Consider the following 20,766-nt stretch of genomic DNA (forward strand, 5'->3'; position numbering starts at 1 on the left):
TGCTTCCCTCTGAGGCTCCAGGAGTCCAGCAGTCCGACGACGACAGCTGACATGACTGCATGAATGATGTGATAACTAAACTAAGCAATGTTTCCAAATCCACTGTCCTCTTGTGGTGAGCGAGCACAACAGAGCAGCAGGGAGGGGGCAGGCCTGGCAGGAGCCCCCTGGTGGCAGAAAGACCGACTTTCAGCTGAGAGGTGGAAGTACCTGTGATGACCAGCAGAGGTCGACAAAGAGCTAGCGTTCAACAGAGGAGGAGAAAATACACTTTATTGTTATTTGTAGAACTGCCACAACATGTTGAATGATGTTATTTGCATTGTGATCAGATGAGTTATGTGCACAAATGTAAGCATCAGTAGCATCATTTAAATACCACACATGAGGTTTGACTTAAGTTCCTCTCCTAATTTGTCTCCACGTTCTAATAAAACACGTGTTTTTCCTAATATTTGGCCAAATCCTGTCCTGCACATACGTTCTGTCTGTAGGAAAACTTCCAGAACTTGCAGCAAAGGGACTGTCGCTGTCACTGCTAAATTGTTTGGGATTAAAGGGATCTGACGTAATTCTCTCAAGCCCAAGGGTTAATCTCTGCTGCTCCTGGAATAGATCTCTGACAAGACGTTGCTCATCTGCTCTACCTGCTTGCCAGGTGTTGCTTTAATGCACAGCCTCCAGAGTCTTGTTCAGAGATGAAGATAATCACTGAAAAGTCAAGTGGCACAAAAGGGAAAAGAAAGCACACGACTCTGACTGAATGCTCACAAAGGCCTCTAAGACTGACCGGACGGTGTCAGAAATGGAAGGTAAATGCAGGATTGTTCACGTTTGAGAGTTCACTAGGCATATCAACATTACACACACACACACACACACACTGTAGGCAGTAACTCAACAAACCAGAGCAGCAGTAAAATAGCACAAAAAGAATGCAAACAAGTGTCAGATATATAATCTCTCCAGATATCTGAACCCCAGTTTTTCCAGCTCCTGCCTGCTGTGTGGAAACTCTCCCCCACTCATCTCCAGACCTCCTCCCCACCTCTCCAGCAGTTGGCACATTCCAGGAAACTCTAACATTTCCTGGACACGGGGCCCAGTGCCAGCCCTCCCTCCTCCAGCACCCCCCACAGAGAAGTTTAATTAAATTATTTCTCTCTTATCCCCCTTTGATCTCCTCCTCAGGACTTCTCCACCCACACTCCCAGCTCGCAGCATACCTGATTTAGCACGTTCACAGTGCAGCTGGATGCTTGAATGTGAGGCATGCTACACGGCGCTAACGTCCTGAACCTCCTCCGTACCTCTGCTGTGTGTTAAACCTTCTCCTCTGGCTCTACAGATCTGAGTCCTGCCACATTTAGAATATTCTACTGACATCGCTACTGTGGAGTGCACTAGGAATGGGCAGAAAGGTGTCCAGGGACCCATGGGGCCTTCAGTGAGTGGTTACTGGTAGTGACCGATGAGTGCTTCCTGCTGAACATCTCCAAGACCAAGGAGATGGACCATCACAGTTCTAAGCCCCGCTCCAGCCAGTCACATCAGAGGGGAGGACGCTGAAGTGGTGCAAACCTGTAAATACTTAGGCAACAAGCTGGTCTGTTCAGCCGACACAGATTCCCTGGACCACGAGGGGCAGAGCCTGCTGTTCACTCTCAGGTGAAACTCTATACATGTTCGACCCATCAGTGGAAGCCAGTGTTCTTCTCTGTGTCCTGCTGAGGTGGCAGCATGAGCACGAGGCGGCTGGACCAGAGCAGGAAGGAAGGCCGGCTCTGTTAAAGGACACGCATGCATCACAGCGCAGTCCATCCTGGACAATGCCAGCCGTCCTCTTCACAACATCCTGGCTGGACGGAGGAGCATCTGTCAGTGAGGATAGGATCTATCAACACATGCACAGAAATGCCTCTCGACTCAGTGAGCGCTACGACATCGCTCTCACATTTGTCCTCTCTTATCTTCGCTCCCTGAATCCGTCCTTAGACACATTTGTCCAAGCTGTCCAAACGAAGCAAACAAAGGCAGGAGAGAGCGAACAGAGCAGGAAGAGATACACATCTCAGATGACTCCAGATAACTTCTCCTCTGCATCTGTCTCATCCCGCTGTAATTTTAATGTGTAATGCCTGATTTGTGTCTGCAGAAAGAAGATGACACTTGCTGCTTCCAAACAATGTGAACCACATATTTGTTTGTGCACAGTTTGATGTAACTGAATGGATTTCTGTCTCCAGACATTAAGGCCGATCTGGATTCTAGATTTTGTTTTCCATGTAATTATTTAATGAGTCCAACTTGAAATGTAAAAATCAAGTGCAACTTAAGCTGCAGCTTAAGGTTTTATTAATGAAGTGTTTTCTAAACCTTAGTTAAAGACTTGACAGGCAGCAGTCTGTCTGTTTGGTACCAGCCTGATGTTGGTCATCCAGTAAAGGTGCCTCCACAGTTCACACCCTCTGCAGTCCTCTCCAAAAACTAAACCTATCAGCCACAAAACAAGCCGCCTGCTGGTCTTTCTTGTGCTGTCATAACAGCTCTGATTTCGTTGAGGGATGGACCCTGGACTTCTGGGGGTGTCCTGTGGTGTCTGGCTACAGCACATGGGCGGTTTATGCTTTGGGTCGTATGGTTGTGGACTGGGGCCTCCGTTAGTCGAGATTGTTCCAACACATCCAGCAGATGCCAGATGGGTCTGGGATCAGGAGGAGGCGAGCTCAACACCTTGGGCTGTTTGTTGTGCTACTCGAGCTGGTCCTGAGCAGTGTTTGTCCTTCGGCAGGGTTCATTGTCCTGCTGGGGGAGGCTACTGCTGTCAGGAGGTGCTGTTGACACGGCGCTCGGTCTGGAACAATAGCTGGGTACCACTGCAGGTGCAAGGTGGTGTGAATGAGTAGAGAAACAGACCGACTGTCCTCCCACTCAGCTTTGGTCGGATCCAACAGCCGTGAGTGCAGGGTTGCCTCAAAGTGCACCAACACAGCAAACAGTGTCTGGGCATTGCTCAAGCTCTGTTAGCATAGATTTTCTCCAGACACCCACGCAGGTTCAGGCCACCCTGGATGGCCCACAAGCTCTTGCAACAAGCTCATGTTTAGGTGTTGAGATGTTCCAGAACAACATCCACATGAATGGAAGGACCTGAGGTTTGCAGCAGAACACTGTGTTGTAATGAGTTGTGTTGTCAGAGGTTCAGTGTTGTGCTTGATCCGTGTGTTTCCTTATAAAGTTTGAGTTGAAGCTTTATTAAGTCAACTTGTGAAGTCTTTAAAGCTTCACGTGAATCACCACAAAAACCTCAATCATCATCCCTGTCTGTCCAGCAGGAGTGCAGGCCAGCTGCTCAGGTCGTTTACCTGCCAGACACATGATCCACACTACAAAAAAACCCTCCTCTCAGCCTCCTGTCGGTCCGGTGCTTCAGCCTTAAACCTCCGCAGGCTGCGTGTTTCTTGCAGCGTGGCGCACAGCTCCTCCCCCTCCGTGCCTCGCGGATTACAGCCCGTAACTCTGCCGTGAACGCTCCTGGAGGTGCGTCTTCATCCAACAACTAACTGTGCTGGACTTTCTCAGACGGCTCGCTCGGTGCTTCCAGGCAGCAGCTCTCCTCCGTTCAGCGTGACGCGGGCTGATGTGCGCCGCCGCCGCCGCTCGGCCTCACGCAGCCGCTCAGAGCCGCTCCAAAGTCTCCTGCGAGTCCCTGAACTGCTGCGAACACTCAGCGTTATGTCAACTTCCACGGAAATAACTCATTAACCGAGAACCTCTGACTTTGTGAGCAGTGATCGGGATAAAAAGGCTGCAGTGGAGGCGAGGTAAGTGTTTGTGCGCACTTGATCGGATTATCTTCACTCAGCCGGCACCGAGTCTGTTGTGTGATCAGTTCGTGGAATTGACTCGAGTGGTCTGTCCTCACTGGATCTTATTTATGTTTTAAAACCATCAGATCCCTGTTTTAGCCCGTTCCAATGTTCTGACGGTGAATTACGCATCACCAGAACTGTTCCAAACATTAAATGACTGGAGGGGAGTGAATGGAGACAGCTCTGAACAGTTCTGTTTGGTAACTTCAGCAACACCTGTGGGAGAAAAAAACAACACTGTTGATATGTGGTAGTACACAAAAATGACAAAATGTTGTGCTGAACAAACACTGAGGGTAGTTTATGTACACTAGAGCTTCAATGATCAGATCGAAAGACAAATAATCAGCACCTGTTTGGACACCTGCCATGTTCAGTCCTCTTCAAGCTGAAGTTCTGATTTCTCAGGTTTGAAAATGTGATGTGCATCTTTGTGTGATGAACAGAGACAAAACAAGCAGGATTATAACAGGAACTTTTTCACAAAGTAAAGTAATAATAAGGAAAATAGTCATTATTGCAGCCCTGCTATCAATTAGAATAAAAAATCCATCAGGCGTTTAGTTTTTAAAATAAGGTCTGATGTGGTTCAGTAAAGAAGTAAGGTTTGATTGAGCCATTACTGTGGAGTTCTAACACCTGTCTGAACATCAGGTTTGTCGTCTCACACCGCTCATGACCCTCATGTTTGACCACCATCCTTCATCTCCCTCTGCGTCCTGGCCTTCCTGCAGCATCTCTTGTATTGTGTCAGGTTTAAATCACCTGTACTGAATCAGAGGCTTCACAGGTGCAGGGCAGGAGAGCAGGATCTCACTCTGCCTCCCAGAAGATGCCTCCAGTCTTCTGACCACCTGATGATCACTGGCTGGTAACCTCGCTGGCCTCCAGAGCCGCTTTGTTTCCAGCCCCGGCCCTCTGCTCCTCCCCGTGCTTAATGAGCCCCGAGCACTAATGGAAACTCTATTTTTGGCTAAATCCACTGAAAGATTAAGGATATTATTAATGCATGCATATATAAATTTCATGAAGGAGTGAACGATGGAAGCCTGGAAAGAGACGGCGGTGACCGAGATAAAAGGCTAATAATAGACAGATATGGTCGAGGCTCCGTGGCGATTGGTCGGCTGAGACTTAATGGATTATTGTATTATTATTCAGCGAGTGCATACTCGGAGCCCCGCTGACAACTCAGCGAGACGCCTGCAGCCTTGGAGGCGTGTTGACCGTAACCAGGTTACTCTGAGAGGCTGGCAAGGAAACAAGGATCGTAGTAAAGTTCTCTCAGACGAATGGCAGGTTCATCAGAGGAACCGGGCCTGAAGCCAGCAGAAAGCCCACGAGGGCTGTGTCCCAGACTGAGGACAGGTGAGCCCGGGTAAATCAGAGTAATATTTAGATAGGCTTTTTAACAAGGTGCTGACTGGAGGAACAGCAATGAAGTATTTCATCTTTCAGGCTTGTCCTGATGTCCTGACAGAGTGCACTGACTACACTGTACACAGCCTGTAACAGAAGCTAAAAGAAACAATAGAAAACACATTAAACATTAATGGCACATCAGACCAGAGAGTCCAATCAACAGAACTGCTCCTGCTGCTGTAAGTACACTGCTGACTCATCACAGCTCCCGTACGGCTCTAACCAAACAGAACCAGCGTTTACTGACGTCACATCCCACGTCGTCCAGTAATATTATTATATTTACTGAAACTACTAAATAAAACTCGTATTGGAGGAATGTGTTCAAAGGCTGCCCATGTTTTTATGATCAGATTCCTTTTCTGTCATGTGCTGGTGAAAGACTTTAATTTTTATTTTACTTTGGGTTCAACAGGTTTTGTCTTTGTTATCTACATGACTTTGTTCCATCAGAGCATCAGACTATAGCAGCAGTCAGACAGAAACACTGACCTGTAGCTCCTGAATAAAACATTCAATTCTTCATTTATCCACATCAGGGACCTCTGGTCAGCCCAGACTTATTTCCTTTTGTTGAATTTATGATTAATGGAAAGGAACGATGAGCAGGGGGATTTGGAGAGAGGAACTCTTCATAGCTGCAGCCCTTTAACATGTGTCTTCAGCTTCAGAAACCATTCAGTCCTCTTTGTCTTCCTGCACGTTTTATTATGTTGGAGATGTAATTTTAAGTGAATGAAATGTGAGTTTTTCCATCAATCTACACAAATTCGTGTTTTAAGAACTCGCTGCAGAAGGATTGAAGTTAAAACTAAACCTAGCTGCATGCTGTCGGTCTTTGTGCTGCTGAACGGTGAACCATCATCCCGTTGTCAGGTCGCTGCACTCTGGAGCAACAGCTCCTCTGTATTTAGCTGCATTCATTCCTCCCTTTGTTCTGATCTTTTTGTGCCTGTTGCAAAGAAGCACCGCCAAAGCATGATGCTGCCACCACCGTGCTTCACTCTGCGTTATGAGCACGTGTTGAGCGGCGCCTCATGTTCAACAAGTTCTCTCGATAGTTTTTGCCTAATCAGAGCAGAGATTTTATTTCCACGTGCTCTCAAAGTCCTTTAAACACTATTTTACAAACTCCAAACATTCCTGTGTCTTCATATGTTGCTCAGAGTGACTTCCATCTCGCTGCTCTACCAGAAAAACTCTTTGATAGAGGACTGCTGAGATGGTTTTCCTTCCAGCAGGTTCTCTGCTGAGTAACTGTTGGGTTCTCGATGTCCTCTGTTCAGCTGTTTGGCTGACTTTAGGAGGAATACCTGTGGTTCCATAATTATTGTGGCCATTGTGCAAACCCTGTGCCTCCAGAGAAGTCCGTAGACTTCATGGCTTGGTTTTTATCCTAACCGGCACTATGGATTGTGGGACCTTATATAGAAGGGTGTGCCTCCAGTCCAGTCAGTTCAGTTCCTCTCAGATGGACCCTGATCCAATTCTAAATACATTTTGAGAAATAAAGAAAGCAGGAGGCAAACTATTCCAGGCTTTTGTAAATGAGAAACTTTAGCTTTAATTTTGATAAATTAAAAACAAACATGTTTTTATGGAGTCATTATGGGTTATTGAGATTAAATCAATGTTTTATTCAAGTTATTCTTTTTACACAATGCATAAAGTGAAGCGGCCTTAATACTCTTAGAATGATCGCACGTGGAAATGTGTTCATTTCCTGCTAAAGATGTCAAAACCTGCACAGGAACAGACGAGTGGAGCTCCTCGTCTGGGCCTGAGTGGCTCTAGTTTACCTCACGATGACCACAGCTCTGTGATGATAGCTCCATGGTTACGCAGACAGACAATAGGCCAACCTGGCTGGAATAAGGCCGCTGTGATTTCAGCTCCAGTTGGCCCTTGTTTTGAGGACAGGGTCAGGATGTGAATGCTGGGAATCTGCCAGCTCCTCTGAATCCAACAGAAACCTCCCTCAGGCGGGGGAGTTTCCATATAATAAGCACTCAGCAATGAAAGGATGCAGATCTGCGAGGTGGATGCACAATAACTTCCTGTTTGAAGACTGTTTAGGTTAGCAGTAAATCCCACACTGATGTTCACATTCACACACTGAGGATGCACGGCTTCAGTGCTGTACAGCGTGACGGCAAAAATCTAATGTCGCTCATCCAACGTAAGAATGTTTACATTATGTCACTTTTATCAGTTTCTCTGAGACAGTTAAAAGGTCTGTTTGAAGAGAAGTTCCTGAAACATGACATTCCTTTAACCTTCTTTAAAGAGTTTTGGTTTTTGTCCAACTCAAGCCCTGAATTTCAGCCATTGTCAGTATCTTTATTAATATTATTTTATATTATCCAGCAATACGCATTGTAAAATTAGAGTTGTTAATCCTGACAATATACCGAATGAACAAAACTTAAAAAAAATTAAATTGCTTTTTTTATTCTTATCATTCTGGCATTCTGGTGATTTTCCTGCTGCTGGCTAAAACATCTTGGGAAAGTTTCCTCTATACACAAAATAAATCTGATGCTAAAAGGAGGCAGCTTAATATCTCTGGTCATCTCTTAACTTTTCAACCAGTTTCCTGCAAAATGAATGACATTCTCTTTGGTCTCAGGGACTAATGAGCAAATGTTAGCATCCAAACACGCTGACCTGCATGACAGACGTAATAAGCCTTGTTGCCATGTTAGCACGTGATGGATTTACCTCAAACATTCTTCATCGCACACAATTTAAATGTCACATCAGGGTGAGAACAGGTGTGATTGCGGTGGTTGCGTTCCACTCAGAACAGGCCCTGCTATTGTGCGTGCTGGTTGGATCACGGGGCCACCTAATGGAACCGAGCCATCATTCATTTTCCACCCGAGCTTTTCTTGCTGACACGTCAGATTGTCTGCTGTGAAAAAGATCTACTGCTCTGTCCAAGTACAGCCTCAAAGAGCTGCTATAATGTGATGCTGATTCGAAATTTTCCTTCCCTAATTGCTTTCCGTTTTTTGCATCCTAAAATCTTGATATGGAAACGGAGTGTTGCTGCACACGAACACATCCAGGCCCAGATTTAGCCCGGTCCTCCTGCCATGTTGTAATTTCTCTTCCTAGAGATAAGGACAAAGGAGCAGTTTGTTTTGTTGAGGATCGTTGACCAGGAAACTGGTGCTTATCTGTCAGGGAAATTGCCATTTATTGCGGCCTCTTATCAAAAGAGATAAAAATAAAATGTTAGACGTTTTATTTCAGCCGAGCTTAGTTATCAGGATGAGATTAATTTTCTCTGTAGAAAACCTCGTCCTCAAAGCTTGGTCAGATGAAATCAAGCAGCCGTGGAGAAGGTTGCAGTCGGACCGGCGGCACCAGATGGCTCCGTTTCTATCTGTGGCTGGAGAGTCTGAGGTGGGCTTGTTAAATAGCCACGCCAGGCCCGGTGCAGTGCCACCCCGGTACTGGTCTCACTGGATGTTTCCTATTGATACAGGGCACCTCAGGGTGTGTGCACAGCGCCAGCGTCAGTCATGAGTGTACTTGATGGATAGCTGCAGACACAACAGACATGCAGTTGTTGTTATTATACGACTTTATTGTTCCATACACACACAGTAGACCCGATCTATTCCACATGTGGAGGGGTCAACACGGACTTATGGAAATTACATTGCTTTGGACCCAAACAGACCTTTGCGTACTTGTGGAAAGTATAGCACTGGCCTTGCAGTACTTCTCTGTTCTCCTCCACTGTGTTTCATACATGCACTGTAATTCATGTCTATGTATTTGTAGAAGTGCACCACTGCCAAGCATGTGCACTGCTGCTGTTGTTATCGACCTCCATACACTCCTTACACACTCCTGTGAACTTGGGGAGATGATGACAGTGACATCATGTGGACCCTCCTGCTTGCAAACATGGGAAGCGTAGCACTGCTCTATTACTATCCATGTCTAGGAGTATGCAAAGGTCCATGTGATGGAAATGTTTTCTGCTCAAGCCAGTGACAATCTGCATACAGGCCAAAATTTCTGTCTGCAAGGTCTCCTTTACTTTGTGAAACACGTATAGATATAGAACGGAGTTCAGAGTTGGCTGTAGGTCGTATCATAGCAACACCTGCATGTTTGTGGCGTCTGCAGATGTCCAAGTGTGCCTCCAAGTACAATCGAGGCTTATCGTTACCTGCGAGGGATGATTGTGACCCTATAAGCAAACTCCAGTGACGCTTTCCCCTCAGTGGACTTTACAGGTGCGCTTTGAGACGTTCTCTAGGAAGCATTTCAAAGAAATCCCTCTAAAATAAGACAGCTGCTTGCTTTAACATCAGCCAGAGAGACGAGTGACTTTGTGCTCTCTTCAAAGATCCGCTGTTGACTTTGATTCAGACCATGTAGAAGATGTGAGGTGTCCGAAGCCTTCTTTTCAAGCAGCGTCCTCTACCAGCTGTTCAGATTTAGGTAATTGCCATGACAACTACATAAAGGAGATCTTTTCAGCCTGACCCTGTGCTATCTGTCATCCTTTTTATGGAGGTTACATCCAAATTCAGATCCAGGGTCAGATTTTGTCTTTGAAATACGGCTCGTGTGTTATTTCTTTATTGATTCCTGTCGTCTACACCGTGTCTGAGTGTTTCTGCCTCGGAACCACAGTGCAGACTCAAAAACACAGATTTATGCCACCAGGGTTTCAAACACAATAAACCTAATGATGTTCTGTATCAGAGGCGAAGCAACGACGGGGAGAAACTTTCGGTTTTCTGTCACAAAGGAGAAACTGTGAGTCTTGATCTAACGTATTAGCTGTTTGATGAAAAAGCAAATCGAGGCTATCCAGTACCGCTACGCTGCTAATGCTGAAGAGCGATGTACATATAATACATGACCACTGTGACGCATGTGCAGGTCAGTGTTTTCAGAATCGGTTACTAGTTCAAACACATTTGACTCACAGTTGTCAGACCAGAGCCCACGGTGGAAACCTCATCATCATTTTAATTAACACAAAGGTGTGGAGTCACATCTCGGACATTTAAAATGATTATTTTCATGGAAAGTAATTCTAAACATGTAACTGCAAAACACAGAAATTAGTTTTAGAGGTTCAGTCGATGTAATCACGGCTCCGAGAGGCAAGACTGAGAAATAACAGTCCTAAGATGCTCGTGTTTACTGCGGTAATGTTCACAGTGTCAGGTTCACCATTTAGTTTAATGTGTGAGCATATTTACATTTACTGATTAGCAGGAAGTACAGCTGAGCCAGTGGGGATGTTATTACTTCTTCTAGTACATAATCCAAAGTATCTGATGAACTGAAAGTGCCAGAGGAGATTCACTGCCACCGAATTAATAAGAATTTATTCTCCGGGGACGTTGAATATCTGTAGCAGATGTTTTAAAATGTTTTTTTCTGGCCTTTTTGCCTTTCATTAGTCAGGATAGTGAGAGAGTGAGACAGGAGAGGGTGGAGACCTGCAGCAAAGGGCTGGACTCAAACCCATGACAGCTGTGTTGGTGACTGTAGGTGACTGTTCATGGGTCGCCAGGTGAGCTCCAGGGCGCCCACATTATAGTTTTCATTTTGAAAAATATCATTCTCAGAGAGCCGTCGGTGAAAAGTCAGAAGAATTCATCATGTGGGGGGAATGAATGCAGCAGGGCAGTTCAACCAGCCCCACGTGAAATGCCAACCTGCTGATGGAGCTGTCATCAGGAGACCCTCGGGTCACACTGAAGGAAAAGTCAGAGGATCAATAAGTCATTAGGATATATTTGCTGGGGACCTTGATGCAGTAATCTATTTAATAATAGCTGATCTATTTACAACTTCCACAACATTAAAACCACTGACAGATGACATGAATGGCTCTGATCATGTGGTTCTGTTGGGGAACCGTGGGTCCTGGCATTCATGTGAAGGTTACTTTAACATAGGGGTGCCCAATCCTGGTCCTCGAGAGCCCCTATCCAGCATGTTTTAGATGTTTCCCTTCTTCCAACACACCTGATTCAAATGATCAGCTCATCATCAAGCTCTGCAGAAGATATGATAACCATCCTGATGATGTGAATCAGGTGTGTTGGAAGAGGGAAACATCTCCAACATGCTGGATTGCGGCCCTCGAGGACCAGGATTGGAGACCCCTGCTCTAACACATACCTCCCACCTGGACGTTGCTGCAGACCCAGCATACCCAGCAGCACTATGCCCTCTGCTAGACTACCAATACTGCCCAGGAACCACTCAAGGAGCACAACCAATAGCTCAAAGTGTTGCCCTGGCCGCCAGACTCCTCAGATGAGACTGGAACAAACCTGATCCACAGAGCCCTGACCCCCATCCCACAGGACCCAGAGGATCCCAGAGGTCCGGTGTCTGTCCTCCAGCAGGTCAGAGCTGTTGTGACGGCTACACAATGTTTGGCAGATGGTTTTGATGTTGGCGTGCATGGTGGTGTCGGAGCAGCCAGGGATAATCAGATTCACTATGATTCATCTTCTGGGGACCATAAAGGATAAATAAAAACTCTAATGGCAATTGATCAAGACCAGTAGCTGCCTTGTTACGGTCTGGGGCTAAGTGGTAAAGCTAACAAACCGAAGTCAATCCAGTCTCTCCCTGTGGCACCGAGGTGTGTCATCGACAGAAAGGTCCTGCAGGTCACACGCTAGAGCTGAGAACTGATTCCAAGAATCCAGCTTTATTTGTAGAAGTTACATAAATAACTCATACTATAGATTACTGAAGCTAAAATTAGGCAATAATCTAAACCTGACTGTAAGTTACTCCATCCAGGAATGTAAAAAACAAACAACACAAGACCTCATTTGGGTCATGAAGGAGTGTGAAACAAAGAGCCGAGGTATTGTGCCGCCATGAAGAACATCACTTCTTGTGCCAGGAGATTTTTGAGCGGCACCACGGCAACAAGCTTCTCTGTGAGGCAGCTAGAGGGCAACATGCCGCCTCCCTCTGACTCCTGCTTTTTTACAGATGTTCAGCCTGTTAAAGGATCAAGTCATAGCCACAGATAGATGTTACCTACCTGCTGATTTCTATTTGTCTCTGTTCCTCAGCCATAAATCCTGTCATGGTTAAAGGCTGACTCAGTGGCTGTAAAACATAAACCGTATCATTATGTCTGTCGTAGACCAGACTCACTACTGAACGGTGTGTTGACTTCCTCTCACAGGTGTTGTCAGTAGAAACAAGGCCCAGGGCTGTCAACATATCGTGTTGTTTTGTGAAAATATAGCTGCGCAGCATGACGTGATATGCCATGTTGATGAAAAGTGTAATTGTATGTACAAAGACTGAGCTAATTTCTTTTCCAAAGCTTGTCTTGTTTAGTAACATCTTGGTGTTCTTCAGGGTTCCCAGTGCTGTGTGGGATGTTAACGGACTGGTGGCGCGTTGAGGCTGAAGGAGCATGGTGAAACACCAACCCTTACAGGTCTATGAGAAGCAGGTCTTTGTGTCCTTTGTCACTGGGATCTATGGTTGCCGCTGGAAACGCTATCAGCGTTCCCAAGACGACAGCTCTGGGGTAAGATAATACTTCTGATCATCAAGTGTGGACATCATATAACGATCTCAAATATTATAATGTTCTTTGTTCAGTGTAACAATAAACACACAGCAGTCGTGTGTTAGTTCCAGTGAAACCTGATGTTATTGCTGCTGCTCTGTCTTACTGCTGTTTGTAGATGTGTTGTGGTGTACTGGGGACTGTAGATGGGAGATAAAGTACTGGGGCTTTGAAGAAGACTGGGCAGGAAAAATATGATTCAGAGTTTTAGTACTAAAAACTTAGTCTGGTTTACATGTGATAAAAAATATATTAAAACACAACAACTCTGCTGCATGAAATAGCCTCAAAGTGGCAAAATTATTATTTAAATCATGAAATATCTGATCAGAGAATAAGAACATCCATCCATCCATCCATCCAACCATCCATCATCTCTACACCTTAACTAGGGTGGTGGGGGCTGGAGTCTATCCCAGCTGACTCAGGGTGAAGGCAGGTTCACCTGGACAGGTAACCAGTCTATCACAGGGCTACACTTAGAGACAGACAACCAAGCACACTCACATTCACACCTACGGACAATTTACAATCACCAATTAACCTCAACATGTTTCTGGACTGTGGGAGGAAGCCGGAGAACCTGGAGAGAACCCACGCTGCACGGGGAGAACATGGAGACTCCACGCAGAAAGATCCCGGGTGTCCTCACCGGGGATCTTCTAGCTGCGGGGCGACGGTGCTAACCACCACTGATCCACCTGCAGCCCAGAATAAGGACATAATATGATGAATGTAGACATTTTCAATACTCAAAGTTTGGTGTAAGGAAAGACAACAATCAACCTCAGCATTATTTCCTAATAATTTATTCTTATTATTTCTAACACACAGCTTCACCTTTCTAACGATGCTCGTTATTTGCTTGTGGAACAAAGTGTTGATGATAAAAAAATATGATTAGATTTACTTTACGTGCCTGCATCCAGCTCTGTGTCCATCCTAACTGTGCAGACATGTCAATAGGTTGATATCTTCTTATTAGTATGCAGTCTGCAATCTGCATGTTAATATCATGTTGCAAGAACCAGAACCAGAGTTTTTATGTGCGTCACATGAATGGACATCCCAAAGTGATCATGTTGTAAAGACCTCTTTACTAATTTCTTGTCCAGTTTTCTCATTAAGTCACAAAGTCCTTATTGCTCCATGACTTAGGGCTAATGTTGGAGGATCTGGATAACCTGCAGGGTTTCAAAAAGAAAAAAAAAAAGATATATCATGTATGGCTCATCCTCATAATGACTATGATAAAAGCTTAAAAGTAAAGAAATGACCCTGAACCTCGCCCAGTGCTCACAGGCTTAATGTTCAGTGTTTACAGTCAAACATGTTGAATTGTTCTGTAGAATAAGACACGTCTGACTGTGAAGAGGTGAAGCTGAGCATCATGTAGCAGCTGTAGGGCCTGATGAAGGTGTTTGTAGATGTTTCTGTGAAGTGTTTTCTACATAATGCTGATGTTCTTATAGTTGTAACCTGAGCCACTACACAACACACAGGTACACAACAGCATTAACAACAAACAAACGCTGGTCTCACTAAAACACAGGTTGTTGTTAGAAAACAGACATGTGTATGTGTCTGTGTGTGTGTGTGTGTGTGTGTGTGTGTGTGCAGTGTGTGCATGCAGTGTGTGTATGTACGTCCTAGTTGCCTAAATAATTCACTGACAAAGGCTGAAGAACAGCAGATGTTATGACAGGATCCTTATCGCTGCCTCCATGTTTGCTGTAGGTCTATGCAGAGATCCCGTCGATAGGCGTTTCTATGATGCAGGCCGGCTGGGTGCAGGGTGTGTGTCTGCTGCTACCGTAGTGTGCAGCAGAGTGAAACACAGGCTGATAATGACACTACACAATCCTGCTGAGGCTGCACTGAAACCTGAGTGCACCTCAGGAATAAATGAACTATTTTCCATTTTGTGGTTCTGAGGGCCGGAGAAGTAGGTCAGGCTTTGTGAAAGGCGGCTACACAACAGCAACCTAATGCACACAATCAGGTCTCTGTCATAATTATAGTGTGATTGTAGTAATTGTAGTGCAGCTGTGTAACTGGACCTCTTATATCCCTTTGGTTTGCTTTGCAGGGACGAAACTATTGTTAAAAACTGACATTGTTTTTGACAGTGTTTCATTTGCTTTCTATATTTTCTGACTGATCGATGCATAAGACACATCATCTGCATTTCCAGTCTCTTTTAAGGATACCTATGAGATGGACAGTAGATAATGTTGGAGTCTATATGGTCCACATGTCGGCCACAGCAGGAACAGAGTGTCTCACATTTCTAGTGTTGCACTGTTTTCCTTATGCATTTCTAAAAAAATCTTTCTAGAAAGAAAGAAAATAAATTCATGTAGATTTTAATGACTGAGTCGCTCTGCAGCGGCGATGTGTTGAAGAGCTTCTTTATGGGTTAAAAACAAGAATTAACAGTTCGTTACTATTAACGGCTGAAATCCAACATTTGTTTTTCTTCTTTGAAGGTTTCATTATTTCATTCCTTTAAGCTTCACTTTGCTATTTCAGTGGGAATTTACAGAATCCTTGTAAGTTGTAAAGGTCTGAAACAAGTCCATTAGATGTTGATGTCATTTTTTTTCTCCTGAATTCCTGAGGGGCTTCTGGACCCGGCCCTAGTAACTGGGGAGAACGATCCTCACAATAAAGCAAGTAATAGAATCAGTGCAGTGTTGGGATGTGTAAGGCCGAGCCAGACACCCAGCTGTGTTGGATACCCACTGGGCAGCCACAGCTCCTGCTGCTGGATGTCTTCTTTGCCACAAAGAGCCAGTGGCTCGCCCATAAATTAGTCCATTTACTGAATATATGTGCCGGGCTGATGATGTGCTGACCAAGAGGAAAAAACACCAACCCACAGCTGCCTGCGTCCTCGCTGTGTCTCATCTACAAAGCTGCATGTAGTCGGACACACAGTGCTGGAGCAGACAGGCTGGTATTCATGAAGTGAAACGCTCTCTGTTTGCACTGCAGCACAGTGTTTGATTTCATTTTAACAACAGTCAGTATGTTGATTCATGATCATCAGGATTCGGTCCCGCTCACACTCTGACATGCTTACAAATGTGTGAAACATTTATTCAGCTCTGCAAAGAGTTTCAGCACCTTTCAGCTCAATGTTCTAGTTTTCATAACTTTATTCTTTTTATTTAGTGTCAGCCTTCTAGTCAGCCTCGTGTCCAGAGTCTGCAGTCGTCTGCTTTCAGTGAAAAAGCTTCTGTAAACACATCACCTGCCCTGAGCCCGCAGACCGTCACAGTGTTTTATGTCTGTGTCTTATGTCAGCATTCTTTCAAACAGCAGCACCGGGCCGCTGCTTTGGCTGCAGAAAGATGTCCGACTGAATACAAGTCTGTGAGAGAATGACCCGACTTCTCACTGGATCTGTTACTCAGCAAACATTTTCCCAGTGAGGTTATGGTCTCCATCGCTAGTTTCACGTCTCCAGCATGATGTTCGTTTAGTAAATTCTGAACATCACCATGAGTCCTCCTCTTGCTCTGCCTGGTTTCAAAAGGCTGAGACGGTGATGTGGAAAGCAGTTTGTCCATCTCTTATATAAAGTCTACACCTGCACAAAACAACCTGCCTTCATCCTGAGTCAGCTGGGATAGGCTCCGCCCCCCACCACCCTACTGAGGATGAAGGTGTAGAGATGATGGATGGACTTTCCCATTTGTTTCAGACCTGCAGTATCACACATTAGCTGTTTATCTGTAGAACGTTTGATCCATCCAACATGACTCCTCAGAGGATCTGGACAACCAGCTGACTGAATTCTTTTACTGGAGTTTCTTGCACAGGTCTAAATGAAAATGCTTTAAATGTGTGTACTTGCTGCATTAGCTAACTGTTCATTTATCCTGAATACACTCATGTTGAGTTGCTTTATCAGGGTCCAGCTGACACTGACCTTGTCTTCCATGAAACAGTCTGTCCCGTGTTTATCAGCAGAGGAAGGAAAGAGGTTTGCCATGTGGTGAAGTCAGCACATAGTTCAGGATTTATGAGCGCTGTCAGAGGCTGGATGCCAGCGTATCGAAACAGAGGCATGGAGGGACCCTTAAAAGCTGTTTAACGCTCAGGAGAAAGTGTCAGATGCCAAACAGTCAGAGCGAGCTGCTGAAGGCTGGAGAGTGTTTGTCGAAGCATGAGACGATACGAGGAGGATCCTGTTCTTTAGTGTCTAATGTGTTCTGATTCAGGTGTACGGTAAGGTCGTCGTCACCTGAATGTTTCTTGCTGAAAGTCAACGAGCAGCTTTTATGGTGACGTTGTTTAGAGGATTTTCATTAATTTCATCGTTTGTGATGTATTTCTTTGCCAGGATTAGTAAAACTCACAGATACAGATCCCTCCGATGGTTCCAAGCGCATGTCAACTCTGAATTCATTTTAAAGTTTAACCATCATGCTGTGAGCTACAGTTTTACTGACGCTGTGGATTTTTACAGTAACTACAAGAGCGCTTAGAGACTGTAGTCAATGCTGAGCTCACAGTTTAAAACACCACCCTGGTAGTTGTTGCATTAACCTGCTTACAGACAAAAAACAGACAAACTGCACTGAAAACAGACCATTAAAAGCTCTAAATTGAACTGTTGTGACAAGACAAAGCATTCGTGTGTTCACATGAATGGTAAAGGCAGATCAGAGAGACAGTCGCTGCAGGAGCTGATCCACTCCAAAGTCATGATTCAGGCTAAACAGTGAATTTTGGATCCGTTGCACCCCTACATTCCCCATCCTGGTTATATCGTCTCTTAATAAAACAAAATGGATCCAAGTAGCATGAACTCTGACATGTTGTTTGTACTGCACAGCCAGAGACGGTCCTGACAGCACACTGGGCAGAGTTATGCCCTACAGGGGGGAACTATCCTCATCACCATTTTCATCACCATGGAGATTTTCTCAGCCGGGGATTACTGGACCTGTTAGTCACAACCGTCCTCTGACCCCTCTGGTGACCCTCCTCCTGACACCTAATCTAGCAAACACACAGATGACTAGAGTTACATTCAGATATTCAGATTAACTCCTCAAGGAAAAACAATGGATTCAGATGTATTGATTTGTTTCAGATGGTGGGTTTTCTGATCTGTCTCACATGTGGAGCTCGTCTAGTATCCGAATGCAGAAAACAGCATTAAATGTGTATTAATTAGGATGTCACACGCTGACTTCACATTCAGGCCGAGAGGTAAATAGAAAAAACAGAATCCACGGATGCGACTCGTATGAAGGACGCTGTTTGGTGCAGGAGGTGAATGGACAACGTGACTCTGGCTCAGTGCCTCACAGCCATTTACAGGCGGCTGCTAAACCAATTAAAAACAGCCTCTGCTCATATTTCTACTGTCATATTTCTTCTGGCCACAGCGAGTTAAAAGATATTCCCTGATACTGTTGTGTAGCCTTTCTTCTCCTGGCTTACAGTGAAACCTCTTACAGGCCTTTAGCATCGATTCAAAAGCTTCATCAGTGCAGCCGTTCACCTGCACACACACACACACACACACACACACATCTAATCATCTTCCAGCTTCTTATATAAGCCGCCAGAATTGGTGAGTCCAGGCACGGTACACTGCAAAGCTGATCACTGCGCAACAGGATGTGTTGACTGGCCTATCATAGCCTACACCTCCCCTCACATGGCATTAGCTGCTAATCCTGTTAACTACTGAAGGCAAGAGTCCTTGAACGCTGCACAGTCTCTCCTCTATACCTTTGCCCCACATGTCAGGCCAAAGGACTGCACAGTGGAGGGTTAGAACCTAGCAACACGTTCAGTGATTCATGCTGTATGCTCACACTGTTCTAAACATTTGATTCAGATTATGGCTACGGGAAGTCAGCAGAATGGAGAGAGAAAATGGTGAAGTTGTGACCTCGGTAGCTCCAAACAAGAGAGATGTTTGATTAGGAGGAAACTCTTTGTAGTGCTAAGATTCCATTTTAATGATCACATATCACCTGAAACACGAGGATTAAAATACCTGAAACAGAATTGTTTAATGACTATATTTTGCAAATGTGCCGTTGCTGATTATACAGTTTGAAGATGGTTGATTGTGAACTCATCACTTCTCAGGTTCAAGCTAGAAGCTGCTGTCTACCCATGTAAAAAAAACAGAAATATGTGATAAATGATTAAAACAGACACTTTAAATCAGTATAACTTTTAGGCCATTCAGAGGAAACACACAGCAGTAATAGAGTAGCCACAGTTACACCTGGCCAGCTGAAGAATTTCCACTATTCACCCTTCTGTTAGCTCCGTTTGAGCTGAACTAAATATCGGGTCTTAAGCTGCTGGATTTTCCACTGTTCTGTTAGCTAGACGCTACATTTTGTGTCCGCTGTGGGCAGATAACGCCAGGGCAGGAAAGGAGAGGCCAGTTTGTAGTCTCTGCATCCCCCCCATTTTGGCCGACTGCTGCCAGGGTTTGTTGCTCTCCAGTCCCAAACATAGCGGGCAATACATACTTTGAAGGTCGATGAGACCAGGGACCAAAGATCAAAAATGTGAAGCTCCAGGTCCAGAGATCCAGGAGGAGAAGAGCTCTGTGCATCATGGGAAGTCCAGTCTAATGTAGCGGTCCATGTGGTTCTGAGCCTGGTCTAATGTAGCGGCCCATGTGGTTGTGATCCTGGTCTACTGTAGTGGTCCATGTTCTTGTGATCCTGGTCTAATGTAGCGGTCCATGTTCTTGTGATCCTGGGCTAATGTAGTGGTCCATGTTGCAAGTCGCTTCGGGTGGCCTCTGCACCTCAGTGGTTCATGCTGCACTGGTCTGTGGCAGACTGTGGTTCCTGTAGACCATTCGTTGTGTTTTGGTGGTTGGTTGATGCTCGTCTGAAGGACACACCGGCTGCTCTGACGGCTTCAACGCTCACTGATGGAAATGTCCAGACTTCACCTGTATTTATGAAGTTGGTAGAATTTTTCCATCTTCTCCACTAAACCAGGTGTGTTTTTATATTTCAAACTTGGTCGGTCACTAAGAACTTGTGGAGGTGCAGTGTTAAGTTTGAAGCAGATCAGATGAACGGGACCATTTCTGGGATCTTTTTGGGTCCTCAGCTGAGTCTGTGAGCGGGAGGGTAACGCTGGTGTGTTGTAAAAATCAGAAAGTGTCTTGTTTTGTGAAATATTCTGATCTTGGGCAGCCAGAACTATATAGTTTGTGTGTCTTGGCTGTCTGAGGTATGAAACAGCATAAAGCATGAATTTCAACAACCCAACAATATTAAGAAATCATTAATTTTATGGAATGTTTTATAGATTTTTCATGTATTATTATTTTATTTTTTATTTTTTAAATCCACAAACAAAACACATCAGTAAAACTACAAAAACAACACATGAACAGTTGTAGTGTGGACAGTCTGCTTAGTCACAAATTGTAGACAAATATCCACACACCATGGAGACTTTAGCAGTCTGTGAAACGCGTGTCACATAGAGCTTTGTGTGGACACGTGGTTGCAGAAAGCATGAACTTGCTTTTACTGAGTGCATTCATTGATGTGCTGTACTTGCAGATTTGAGGTAACTCTACTGGAGTGTGTACATTTCAGGTCACTTTATTCTCCTCTGCCTTCGTTTCAGAGGGAAAAATTGTAGTTTTTAACCCACTACACTCATCTGATAACTTTGCTTGTAGCTGAAATTAAGATTTTCTCAAACAAAACATGAGCGTTGTGAGGATGGAGGGACAGAGCAGGCATTGTGGGTAAATGTGACTGAATTCCTACAAACCAAATAATAACTCTAAACTGATTAATCAAAGAAAATACTTACATCATTAATAATTGCATTAGTCTGTGATGAAAGTACTTATTT

At 44.8% G+C, this 20,766-nt stretch overlaps 1 protein-coding gene across 1 annotated transcript in view; it reads left to right on the plus strand.

The window, feature by feature from the left end:
* The first annotated feature begins 3,747 nt into the window (after window positions 1-3,747).
* gdpd5a (glycerophosphodiester phosphodiesterase domain containing 5a) overlaps window positions 3,748-20,766 on the plus strand; it is a 32,097-nt gene continuing 15,078 nt past the window's right edge. The window contains exons 1-2 of the mRNA XM_008290631.1: window positions 3,748-3,824; window positions 12,675-12,849. Of these exons, the coding sequence (XP_008288853.1) occupies window positions 12,733-12,849 (117 nt within the window). The 5' untranslated portion in view covers window positions 3,748-3,824; window positions 12,675-12,732. The remainder of the gene's footprint in view (window positions 3,825-12,674; window positions 12,850-20,766) is intronic.

This window comes from Stegastes partitus, unplaced genomic scaffold (assembly GCF_000690725.1).
Source record: "Stegastes partitus isolate 25-593 unplaced genomic scaffold, Stegastes_partitus-1.0.2 Scaffold687, whole genome shotgun sequence".
Classification (NCBI taxonomy): domain Eukaryota; kingdom Metazoa; phylum Chordata; class Actinopteri; family Pomacentridae; genus Stegastes; species Stegastes partitus.